At 30.2% G+C, this 13420-nt stretch overlaps 1 protein-coding gene across 1 annotated transcript in view; it reads right to left on the reverse strand.

The window, feature by feature from the left end:
- Nucleotides 1-225: 225 nt before the first annotated feature.
- LOC145243931 (tRNA (guanine(10)-N(2))-methyltransferase TRMT11-like) overlaps nt 226-13420 on the reverse strand; it is a 62507-nt gene continuing 49312 nt past the window's right edge. The window contains exons 13-14 of the mRNA XM_080107056.1: nt 5439-5559; nt 226-1259 (exon numbers count right to left, since the gene is read on the reverse strand). Coding sequence (XP_079963182.1) covers nt 1101-1259; nt 5439-5559 — 280 coding nt within the window. The 3' untranslated portion in view covers nt 226-1100. The remainder of the gene's footprint in view (nt 1260-5438; nt 5560-13420) is intronic.

The following is a 13420-nucleotide window of genomic DNA, read 5'->3' on the forward strand; positions in this document are numbered from 1 at the left end:
ACTTTGTGTTTCTGTGTGCGAGTTCATTCTCTATGGACTCGAAAACAGTGGAGTCGATTTTTATGAATTTCTCACAAAGGTACTTTATGTGCCTGACAGTGTTCTTAGATAAGTTTTGTATTGAAATGTATTTGATAAGTATCGATAATCAAAATAATTCAATCACAGAAGAAACTGGTGATTCTGACCAAAGTTAACACCTTACACAGCCTAACATCACAAGTGCATTTGAGAAGTTTTATTACCACACAAAGCAAAAGCACCAACATATAAAATCAATAGTAGGATTTTTGATATGACACATTTGAAATGAATGTTTTTGTTTAAAGCATAATTGAACCATGATACTTGACTTTTTTATTTTATTTTAAACTTAAATTCAAGCTATTATCACCGCACAAGCAGTAAGGCTTGGCATATAAAATCAACAGTAGATTCTTTGATATGACAGGGGCATGTAAGAAATTAATATTTCTGTTTAGAGCACAATTGAAGCATGACAGTTGATTTTTTCCATTTTAAATGTTATTCAAGTCACTATATATAAAAAAAACAACAATTTAATAAAATCAACAGTAGACCCACCACAGTGCACTGTAGACTACAATGTATTGTGAATTAAGTCACTGTGGGAAGGCATGTAAAGCTTCCTTCCAGTGCACCATGGTGTGTCCCCAACTAGAGCAGGCAATCAATCAATTTGATTAAAAAATGGGCGATTTCACCGATTTTGATGACAATAAAAATATGGGAGTGTGTAACATTCATTGATCATCATTCAATCTTGGGTAACGTCGGGTCTCCCTGCTAGTATATAATTATTTATAAAGAATTATCCACATACACATGTTTCATCTTAACCAAGACTCATTAGTGTGGCTAGATATAACTGTACTACCAGTCACAGGATTCAAACTCCAAACTAAAGTCACTTGAAAATAATAGTAAGGCAAAGTTTTCAAAAGAAAAGTGCCTCCCTTCCTGCGTTCACTCTTTGCTAGTTTTATTTTTCTCTTGAGAAAATAATTAAATATTGCTGCATGTGAAGAAGGAATTTATACATATGAAATAATAATGATTTATTAACGTTGTTTTAGATGTCATGTGGATTCCAAAGAGGTTGCAGGAATATCATCATTTGTAGGGAGCATACCATTCTCCATATACATTTCAAAGTATTTCTCACGGAAGCTTGCATCAGCATAATGGTCAAGCGGGATGGAGGCAGAGTAAAGTGGAGAGCCATCACAAGCATCAACCTACCAAAAAGAAAAGAAAAAAAAAAAAGAGATAAATATAACATAACTAAATTTTAAAAAAAATTTCATGTCAGAAATCGCTTAAGAATCAAATGGTAACAACGTTATAAATTGAATTTAGAATGAGAAAAAAATTAGCATAATGTGTTAAAGAAAATTGGTTTCTCCATTTTTAATTTTTTTCAATACTTCATCATGATTGTCTGGACTTTAAGTGTGAACCAGCTTAAATTTCATACTTCCTTGTGTAGATGACTTGATCAATGCAAACAATTGTATTACGTTTCTGAATTTTTGAGATGAGGATTGATTATTCATATTATTTGGATTCATCGGACTACCATTCTCATCTTGAGAATCATTTTCACAATGTTTCAGGTGTATCTTGTTGAACTCAGGCATGTACTCTGCAAGGACCTATGGTGCAGTGGTTAGAGCACTTGGAAAGTTCAATTGTGAAAATGACATTCTCCTGAAGATTGAAGATTCAATTCTCAGCGTGGGTGACTGGAAAATATAATTGTGAATTACTTAGGACCTCTATCCAGTTATGGCTGACTGAACAAGAGCATGCTACTCGTGTGAAGTAAATAAAGGATTCCGTTCAAAATTCCATCCAAATTACCGAGCTCGACAGAAACATTTCAGAGTTCAACAAGATACACCTGAAGAAGGTTGGCGGTTGCATTGACCAAAACTTTGTGAAAATGACACTCAAGATGAGAACAGTAGTCCGATGAATACAAAAATTATGAACAATGGTTTCGGAATAATGGTTGTGCTATGATTGGATAAATGTGCAGCTGCATACTGGAGGAAAGAATCAACCGTGCTTCATTAAAAACTTGATATTGATAAAATGGTACCACCTTTTATATCAGGGGTTGGTAACCCCCTGGCCTTCAGGCCACATCCGGCCTGCGTGTAAATTTTGTCCAACCCGCCATCTTACTCTGGAAACTATCTAAATATAGACAAACTAAACCAACCAAAGTGACAGTTGAGGGCCTGAATATATTGCATTGAAATTTTTTAAAAATCTTTTTTTTTACCTGCAGATTACCATAGTTTTTGTTCTTTTGCTATTCCAGAAATCTTTTTTATCTGAACAAAAACAAGCCCATGGAAGCTAAGAGAAGAAAAGTGGATTTGGAGTGCTAAACATTTAACAATGCCTGGACAAACAACTATTTTTCCATTGAGCATTTTGCAAAATGTGTTTGCTTAATTTGTCAAGAAACCATTGCTGTGAAGAAAGTTTCAAATATTCTAATTGATACGAATCGCTCTCCCAACAGCACGTTTCTGTCCTCTTCTTTTCCAATCGACCACACCTGGCTCTCACCACCAATGTCACACCGCACAATCTGAACGTCAGCAATACAAAATTCTTTTCAAGAGAAGATGTTCACGACTCGTTTCTCTCTGCTCCCCCAGGGAATTTTTCCCAGCTTTTATATCCTCCTATCTAGAAAAAAAAAAAGGAAGAGACAGAAAAAAAAATAGCTTCTCCCATCATGCCTGCCTTCCCAAGATGCCCTTTGTGTATATAAATGAGCTAGACATCCTTTTCTTCTTCTTTCTCAAAGAGCGATGCAGATACACCCGGTACGTTTTTTTTTTTTAAACCATATACCCCACAAATATTAAACAGCATTATGAAACTCGATATAATCATTACAACAGTTTTATCAGAAAAGCATGAAAACAAGAAATTGCATGGTTGAGAAATAATTTAATAAAGCAATCATCCTTTTTTACTAGAAAAGTTAAAGAAAGTGATTGAAACACTTGCGCTAATGACGAAGTGTCAAAACTAATTGCAGAAAGGATGAAACCTTTTACTGATGGAAAGTTCTTCAAAGAACTGTTAAAGGTAGCAGATGTTTGTCTAGAAAAAAAGAATTATTTTCTTCTCTCAGTTTGTCGGCAAAAACAGTAGCAAGCAGATTGAAGGTGGAAACAAGGTAAAAATTTACAAAATGCATCACAATGAAATTCTTTATTGAACTGCCTAATTATTATTATTATTTAGATATCCTCAGTTAAAAAAAAAAAAACGGGTTTGTTTTACAGATTCGAAAAAATTGTCTTGACAATGAGTTAAAAATATATTCAAGTTTCACGATATATTTTATTTCATTGTTAGATGAAAGTACAGAACAGTTAAAAAAAAACACCCTTCCTTCCCTATGTTAAAAATGGGTTTTTAAATAATAACTTTATTATTTCAGCATGGTAGCATAAGTGCACAAGTACCTTTTACTTGTTATATATTTGTTTTGTTTTCTTTTTTTTGCCACTAAAAAAAACAAATCTACCTTAAGTACAAGTAAGAAGTTATAAATACAATGATAACAGAAACTTCGTACATTTTGTTGTTTTTAATGCTTTTAGTACATGTGTACTAAAAGCATTAAAAACAACAAAATAGTTTTGTTTGGAAATCAAATTTGAAAAACTTGAAAATAATTTTTTTAAATTGACAAACTCAGAATAAAAAATGGAACTGATTTTTTTGCTTTCGTTTTGAAAGCAGAAAAAAGTTTTTTATTTTGAAGAGAATACAAATGGAACTCATTAATGTGCTGACTTTAGTCAGCTGAGCGCATAGCGAGCCGTTATTTGAATTTTTATAAAAGATAACATTTTAAATAAATTTTCACACAATAATTATCAAATATTTACATATTATACATGAAACTAATTCTGAAGCTATTGCCCATATAAAAATGGATGATATATACCGATTTATCTTATCAATTTTGAAATATTCTTCGTCAACTTTGCTTAGTTGTAACTTTGCTTCCTGTGGTTAGAAAAATATAAATCAAAGTCCAGTAGAGATGGACTGCTATGTTTATATAGCCTGTAAAATTGATTACTTTTGGGCAAAATATTAAAATATTTTTGCTAATATTTTTTATAACATATTTACGCTTACTTTTAAAATATAGTTACGTTTTCTTTTTTTAAATGTACTATATTTAAATATACTTTATGTAAATCTGCGCAGTCTATTACAAACGTCACCAATTAAAAAAAAAAAAAAATGTTTATAGTTAACTATATTTCATGTTTATTTTTTACCCCCTTATAATAAAAATATATAAAAATATGTAAACATTTTTAATTGATTTTGTGTTTTTTAGCTGCATATCTTTTTCAAATAACTAGGTTTATTTTGTCAAACTGTTTAGATATGTCTATGCAATTAAAACGCAAAATCAATTGATAAAGAAAGTTTACATATTTTTTATATATTTTTATTATAAGGGGGTAAAAAATAAACATGAAATATAGTTAACTATAAACACGTTCTTTTGAAATTGGTGATGATCGTAATAGACTGCACAGGTTTACATGAAGTATATGTAAATGCAGTATATTTAAATATAGTATATTTAAAAAAGAAAACGTACCTATATTTAAAAAAATAAACATAAATATCTTATAAAAAATATATTAATAAAAATGTCTTAATATTTTGCCCAAAAGTTATCAGTTTTGAAGAATAGCTATTGTATAGCTTAATTTTGTGCTTCCATAACTCAATTGACAGACCAGACGCCATGTTTGAAACTTAGGGTCTGGTTTTATGCACCATTACCAGTAAAACTTGTGTAAACGTTTGCATAAAAAAAATTACATGGACTGCATTGGATAAGCTGCAGTCAGTATGGACTTCAAGACAAACTGACAAACTGAAAAAGCAGTTCTTCAGAGCAGTGGTGGAGTCTTTCTTTGTTTACAGTGCTACAACCTGGACACTCACTAAAAGATTGGAAAGAAAACTAGATGGCACGTACACCTGTATACTATTGTGTTAAATATATTTTGGCAAGATCATCCCATGAAGCAGCAACTTTATGGCAACCTATCTGCCATATCTACTACCATCAGGGAGTGACATCTATAATTTGCCAGTCACTGCCAGAGGAGCAAGCAAAAACTGGTGAGAAATGTATTGTGGACTCCACGGCACGGGCACACGTGCATAGGACAGCCTAGATCCACGTACATCCAGCTAATTGCAAATGATGCCAACCGTGATCCTGAAGATCTGAGGCAGCTAATGGAAGACAGGGTAATAGAGAGAGAGAGAAAGAGGGAGAGTCACACTGGTCTGGGCAAAGAGCCCGGCCAGATAAAAAAAGAATAGATAAAAGAATTACTTACTTCGTATGCTTTTATTTTCTCCATTGTAATAAGCCGACGACCAACTCGCGTTGATAATGGTTGTTCAGAATTAGCAATTAATTTGAGACATGGATGGACAGGAATGTTCTCCTCTTTGTACCTGGTCAAAAGAAAAAAAAAATTAAAATAGAAACAAAATAAAAAAATTTTAAAATGAAACAGGAACATTATTCTTAATCTGCTTTTTTTTTTTCTTTAAAATTTTCTGGTACTCTTGTATAATTTGACCCGAATTCCCGTCAAGCATGGATCGGGCGAGACCGGCAATCATCAGTGTCAGCCGAGCATTGTTTAAATGTTGAAACACTAACTCGACTTTTTATTTTATTTATTTTATTTTTTTTCTGTTATGTTTTTAGTAATTTTTAAGGTGACTTTATTTTCTGATTAGTTACTTATTATTATTATTTTTTAATTGAGCCAATGAAAAAGCGCAATCTAAATGGAAGCAGACGACATTTGAATTGGAAGAAAGCGACTAAAAAAAAAAAAAAAAAAAAAAAAAAAAGAAGAAAGAAAGAAAAGCTGACAAACAAATATATTTTTGGTGCTAATGCACTTACTGATCTGCGCTATTTTTTAAATCGTATTTCCAAGTTTAATTAAAGTTATATAATGTTTTTTTATTCAATTGTAAGGTTAAAGTACAGAATAGGTACAAAACACCCTTCCCTCCCCATGTTAAGAATGGCTTTTTAAATAACATTATTTCAGCATGGATCAATAAGTACATGAGTACCATATTTTCAAACTCGCCAAACAGAAAAATGACAGGCAAGAAAATAAATCTATACATGTTAGAAAAAGAAATGAAAACATCGATGCAGACAATCTCATATCGTCAGAAGAAATTGACGTCCCTAAAAAATAAGGTGCAACAATTGTAAACACAAATGTTTACTTAAAAAAGATTGTGCATAAAGGATGGTTTCTCCTGGAGATGTACAAATGGACAGTGCCACCAAAAGAATTTGACTGAAACAACAAGTCTTGAAAATAAAAAAAAATATGGTTACAAAAAAGAAAACAAAAAAAAAAAAAAACTTGTACTTACACCTAACAATTATACAGTTAAAAAAATCTTTTTTTGGAGAAAAAAAAAAAATAAATTAAATACTAAAATAAAATATTTACATAAATAATAAATGAAATATTTACATATTTTCATTTTTCAGGGTAGTTTTTTTTTTTTTGTTGTTATTTTTGATTATTTGCTTTTTCTCCGTTTTTTTTTTTTTTTTTCATTAGTCTATGTCTGTTACGACGCTCGATTGACACCGATAATTGCCGGTCTCGCCTGATCAATGTTTGACAGAAATTCACGAGAATTTGGGTCAAATTATGCTAGAGTACCAATTTTCTTATAAATTTATTCAGGCTGGGGTGGAGCATCCTTCCAAATGCCAAACATTCACCCGCCAACTCAGATATTCCAACCAAGACATACTTTTAAGATTCTAACCACCCCTTGAAGTACAATTCTTTGAATCTCTCTTGCATTTGGTTCACCAAGTATATTTGCCAGGTAGCCCCTGAAATTCTTTTTCACGAGTCCAGTTGCTCCTGTAATAACTGGGATGATAGAGATCCTCCAAAGATTCCAGTTTCTTTTCATGTCATACATAAGACTTTGGCACTCCGTTATCTTTTTCCTCTCAGCTCTGTCCAAACCCAGCATCACTGGGAACACCAACTTCCACCAAGGTCTCCTCTTTCTCCCTCGTCCCACACCATGCCAAGTTTTATGGTTCCGTTTTCTAGGTACACAGCTGCAGGAACTGGATAACTCATTTCCAACTGTTCTTTCTGGTATATGCTCCCAGGATTTACTGCTGCATTCGATATTCAACCTTTTAAAGCCTTATTGTCACAGCTGGTAAATTTCCAAATGCAATCTGGATGTGGGGGCACTTTAGAAGAACAATATGCAATAAATTTCTGTTTTAAACTTGGAAAAAATGCCACAGAAGCATATGGAATGCTTCAGACTGCTTTTGGACCATCTTGCATGAATCCAGCATCAGTTTTTGAGTTGCATAAGAGATTAAAAGAAAGCAGGGAGTCTGTGAGGGATGATTAGATGTGTGTGAGGAGTAAGGAAGTCAGAACATCAGAGTTGATCGGCCAAATAAAGAATTTCATGGATAAAGACCGCCGTGTGTCTATAGAGACAATAAGTACACAGTTTGATGTCAATGTGGGAACTGTACACATAATTTAATCGCAAGGAACTGAAGATGCGGAAGATTTGCACAAAGTTTGTCCCAAGGGTCCTCCATCCTTGTCACAGACAGTTTGACCAAGATGGGTATCAAAACAGTTTCACCCTTCCTATAGTTCAGAACTTGCTCCTTGAGGCTATCATTATGAGACAGTTGAGATGATGAAAGAGGCTGTGACGAGGATCATTGACATGCTTACACAAGAGGACTATCATGAGGCCTTCCAGAAGTTGTTGGAACGGTACAAGTGCATTGCAGCCAGAGGAGATTACTTCGAAGGGGACTAGAATTTCATGTGTGTACTATCAATAAAAGTGCCCATACAAAAAAAAAAGTCTGGAAACTTATTGAAGGCACCTTGTGATATTTTTAATTTTAAACAGATTATGAAACTATTTATTTACCTCCCCACTGTGGGAACCAACACGTTGTACAGCTCAATCGCAAAGGAGACATAAAATACAAAAGAACTTCAACTCTTTTTTTGTTGTACAACGACACTTATTTCCTCGTTCTCTCGTTACAGCTGTGATGTCATTCATGTGATCGTCTTCTTGAACGTCATCAATGCCTCTAACATGATCTCGAATGTTATTACCGTTTGCAACGTGATCTCCTTTTTAAAGGATTTATTTTTCCCTACCGGTGATGTCATTTCACATGCATTTGCATATGTGCATCCGCACTACGTTGCCCCATAAGTAAAGTTAACCACAAGATCAGTTTTTAATATTGGTAAAATCCAGTCCCCCAAAAAGGGGCACTGTGGATTGTAACAAAAATAAAAATCATCTCAGTGTAGAAGAATTTCTCTTTCACAACAGAAGACAGAATTGGTGAGTGGTACTTTCCTTCGATTTGGAATTTTTAAAAAATAGATTTGAACACAGTATTATCACTCGGGCTATGACAACAGCATATTCTTTTCATTGTTTTGATTCTCGAGTATATAGTACACAGTTAATCAACCGAGAACCACGTCACTCTATATAAAAGCATATAAGATATCAATGGATACACACTAGAGAGTCAAAACAATGAAAAGAATATGCTGTTGTCCTAGCCTTAATTATCACTTCATGTGTTGTTACTTCAATTAGAATACAAATATCACTTCAAGTTCAGACGGCATAGGATGTTAAGAATTAATGAGATCAATGAAGGAATGGATTTAAGTTGTTTTGTGATATATCAAATTAAATCTTGGTTCATCATTTTCTGAGATTTGAGAACGCAATTCTATTGGTCAATCTTGTGTCAGGTGATGAATTGAGGCGAAGCATGAAGAATCTTTGTAATAAAATAAATTTTAAAAGAGTTGCAGTTTGGTTTAATTTGCATTTCTTAATTTTGGAGATGAGAATTGGTTATTTGACTTGCAGCAGTTCATAGATTTGGTTTGGTTGTTTTGTTTTTTGGCCTATCAACCCTTTTCGGGTTATTTAACGCCGAATCGAGTTATTTTGGAAATAGTATTCGTGTTGCATCCAGTTATTTTGTAAAAGTTTTTTTTTTGCTTTTGTTGCTTTATAGTGGATGTTATCGTTTTTCTTCCCTTGCATGAGTTTTGCAACGGGAGAGGGAAAAAGGGTTACAGTATTAATGTTTGGTACATTTTAAGTTAGGAAACCAGTCAGGAAGCGGGGGAGATAGAAAGAGAAATAGGAAGTGAGAAGAAAAATAAAAGGGGGGAAAAAGGTGGGTTGTTGTTTTTGTTTTTGCAAAACATAATTAAGTTTTGCAAAAAGAAGTAGAGAAACAAAAAGCATCAATATCAATGTTATGTGCATTTCGTCTCAGGAAGCCAATATCTTTAGACAGCCTGATCTGGTAGCACCAGGGCAGTGGATAGAGTACTTGGTAAAACTGAGTTGTGAAGTTACACTCTTCTGGTTCAATCCTCAGTACAGGCGACACTCACAATACAATTGTGAATTGCTTAGGACTTCCAACTAGTCATGGCTGACAGAATGAGAGCATGCTACCCCCATGGATTAAATAAAGGTTTTTTTTGTTTTGCTTTTTTTTTTTAACATAGTGATCACCACCTATCAAGGCCTGGAAGCCACTCAGGGATAAGGGTTATTGCAAGTACATTACGTTCCGTTTGAAATTCCTTGCAGATTCCTGAGTTCGACAGAAAGATTCATAAGTTCAACAAGATACACCTGAAGAAGGCCAGAGATAACATCGACCGAAACATTGTGAAAATAACAGCCAAGATGATAACAGTAATCCGAAGAATCCAAATAATATGATTGGCTTTATTTTGTTGTTTCTTTTGTTTTAAAGCATATCAATTCTTTTTGGTTTATTTAATGTCAAATTCATTTTTATAAAAACTTTTATAGTTCTTCATGTCTTCAAAGATCTAAAGATTAAATTGTTTTAAAGCATATCAATTCTTTTTGGTTTATTTAATGTCAAATTCATTTTTATAAAAACTTTTATAGTTCTTCATGTCTTCAAAGATCTAAAGACTAAATTGTTTTAAAGCATATCAATTCTTTTTGGTTTATTTAATGTCAAATTCATTTTTATAAAAACTTTTATATTCTTCATGTCTTCAAAGATCTAAAGACTAAATTGTTTTAAAGCATATCAATTCTTTTTGGTTTATTTAATGTCAAATTCATTTTTATAAAAACTTTTATAGTTCTTAATGTCTTCAAAGATCTAAAGACTAAATTGTTTTAAAGCATATCAATTCTTTTTGGTTTATTTAATGTCAAATTCATTTTTATAAAAACTTTTATAGTTCTTCATGTCTTCAAAGATCTAAAGATTAAATTGTTTTAAAGCATATCAATTCTTTTTGGTTTATTTAATGTCAAATTCATTTTTATAAAAACTTTTATAGTTCTTCATGTCTTCAAAGATCTAAAGACTAAATTGTTTTAAAGCATAACAATCCTTTTTGGTTTATTTAATGTCAAATTCATTTTTATAAAAACTTTTATAGTTCTTCATGTCTTCAAAGATCTAAAGACTAAATTGTTTTAAAGCATATCAATTCTTTTTGGTTTATTTAATGTCAAATTCATTTTTATAAAAACTTTTATAGTTCTTCATGTCTTCAAAGATCTAAAGACTAAATTGTTTTAAAGCATATCAATTCTTTTTGGTTTATTTAATGTCAAATTCATTTTTATAAAAACTTTTATAGTTCTTCATGTCTTCAAAGATCTAAAGACTAAATTGTTTTAAAGCATATCAATCCTTTTTGGTTTATTTCATGTCAAATTCATTTTTATAAGAACTTTTATAGTTCTTCATGTCTTCAAAGATCTAAAGATTAAATTGTTTTAAAGCATATCAATTCTTTTTGGTTTATTTAATGTCAAATTCATTTTTATAAAAACTTTTATAGTTCTTCATGTCTTCAAAGATCTAAAGACTAAATTGTTTTAAAGCATATCAATCCTTTTTGGTTTATTTAATGTCAAATTCATTTTTATAAAAACTTTTATAGTTCTTCATGTCTTCAAAGATCTAAAGACTAAATTGTTTTAAAGCATATCAATTCTTTTTGGTTTATTTAATGTCAAATTCATTTTTATAAAAACTTTTATAGTTCTTCATGTCTTCAAAGATCTAAAGACTAAATTGTTTTAAAGCATATCAATTCTTTTTGGTTTATTTAATGTCAAATTCATTTTTATAAAAACTTTTATAGTTCTTCATGTCTTCAAAGATCTAAAGACTAAATTGTTTTAAAGCATATCAATCCTTTTTGGTTTATTTAATGTCAAATTCATTTTTATAAAAACTTTTATAGTTCTTCATGTCTTCAAAGATCTAAAGACTAAATTGTTTTAAAGCATATCAATTCTTTTTGGTTTATTTAATGTCAAATTCATTTTTATAAAAACTTTTATAGTTCTTCATGTCTTCAAAGATCTAAAGACTAAATTGTTTTAAAGCATATCAATCCTTTTTGGTTTATTTAATGTCAAATTCATTTTTATAAAAACTTTTATATTCTTCATGTCTTCAAAGATCTAAAGACTAAATTGTTTTAAAGCATATCAATTCTTTTTGGTTTATTTAATGTCAAATTCATTTTTATAAAAACTTTTATAGTTCTTCATGTCTTCAAAGATCTAAAGACTAAATTGTTTTAAAGCATATCAATCCTTTTTGGTTTATTTAATGTCAAATTCATTTTTATAAAAACTTTTATAGTTCTTCATGTCTTCAAAGATCTAAAGACTAAATTGTTTTAAAGCATATCAATTCTTTTTGGTTTATTTAATGTCAAATTCATTTTTATAAAAACTTTTATAGTTCTTCAGGTCTTCAAAGATCTAAAGACTAAATTGTTTTAAAGCATATCAATCCTTTTTGGTTTATTTAATGTCAAATTCATTTTTATAAAAACTTTTATAGTTCTTCATGTCTTCAAAGATCTAAAGACTAAATTGTTTTAAAGCATATCAATTCTTTTTGGTTTATTTAATGTCAAATTCATTTTTATAAAAACTTTTATATTCTTCATGTCTTCAAAGATCTAAAGACTAAATTGTTTTAAAGCATATCAATTCTTTTTGGTTTATTTAATGTCAAATTCATTTTTATAAAAACTTTTATAGTTCTTCATGTCTTCAAAGATCTAAAGACTAAATTGTTTTAAAGCATATCAATCCTTTTTGGTTTATTTAATGTCAAATTCATTTTTATAAAAACTTTTATAGTTCTTCATGTCTTCAAAGATCTAAAGACTAAATTGTTTGAAAGCATATCAATCCTTTTTGGTTTATTTAATGTCAAATTCATTTTTATAAAAACTTTTATAGTTCTTCATGTCTTCAAAGATCTAAAGACTAAATTGTTTGAAAGCATATCAATCCTTTTTGGTTTATTTAATGTCAAATTCATTTTTATAAAAACTTTTATAGTTCTTCATGTCTTCAAAGATCTAAAGACTAAATTGTTTTAAAGCATATCAATCCTTTTTGGTTTATTTAATGTCAAATTCATTTTTATAAAAACTTTTATAGTTCTTCATGTCTTCAAAGATCTAAAGACTAAATTGTTTTAAAGCATATCAATCCTTTTTGGTTTATTTAATGTCAAATTCATTTTTATAAAAACTTTTATATTCTTCATGTCTTCAAAGATCTAAAGACTAAATTGTTTGAAAGCATATCAATCCTTTTTGGTTTATTTAATGTCAAATTCATTTTTATAAAAACTTTTATAGTTCTTCATGTCTTCAAAGATCTAAAGACTAAATTGTTTTAAAGCATATCAATCCTTTTTGGTTTATTTAATGTCAAATTCATTTTTATAAAAACTTTTATAGTTCTTCATGTCTTCAAAGATCTAAAGACTAAATTGTTTTAAAGCATATCAATCCTTTTTGGTTTATTTAATGTCAAATTCATTTTTATAAAAACTTTTATATTCTTCATGTCTTCAAAGATCTAAAGACTAAATTGTTTTAAAGCATATCAATTCTTTTTGGTTTATTTAATGTCAAATTCATTTTTATAAAAACTTTTATAGTTCTTCATGTCTTCAAAGATCTAAAGACTAAATTGTTTTAAAGCATATCAATCCTTTTTGGTTTATTTAATGTCAAATTCATTTTTATAAAAACTTTTATAGTTCTTCATGTCTTCAAAGATCTAAAGACTAAATTGTTTTAAAGCATATCAATCCTTTTTGGTTTATTTAATGTCAAATTCATTTTTATAAAAACTTTTATAGTTCTTCATGTCTTCAAAGATCTAAAGA

The sequence above is a fragment of the Euprymna scolopes genome, chromosome 22, assembly GCF_053919585.1.
Source record: "Euprymna scolopes isolate OS-2025 chromosome 22, ASM5391958v1, whole genome shotgun sequence".
In the NCBI taxonomy this organism is placed as follows: domain Eukaryota; kingdom Metazoa; phylum Mollusca; class Cephalopoda; order Sepiida; family Sepiolidae; genus Euprymna; species Euprymna scolopes.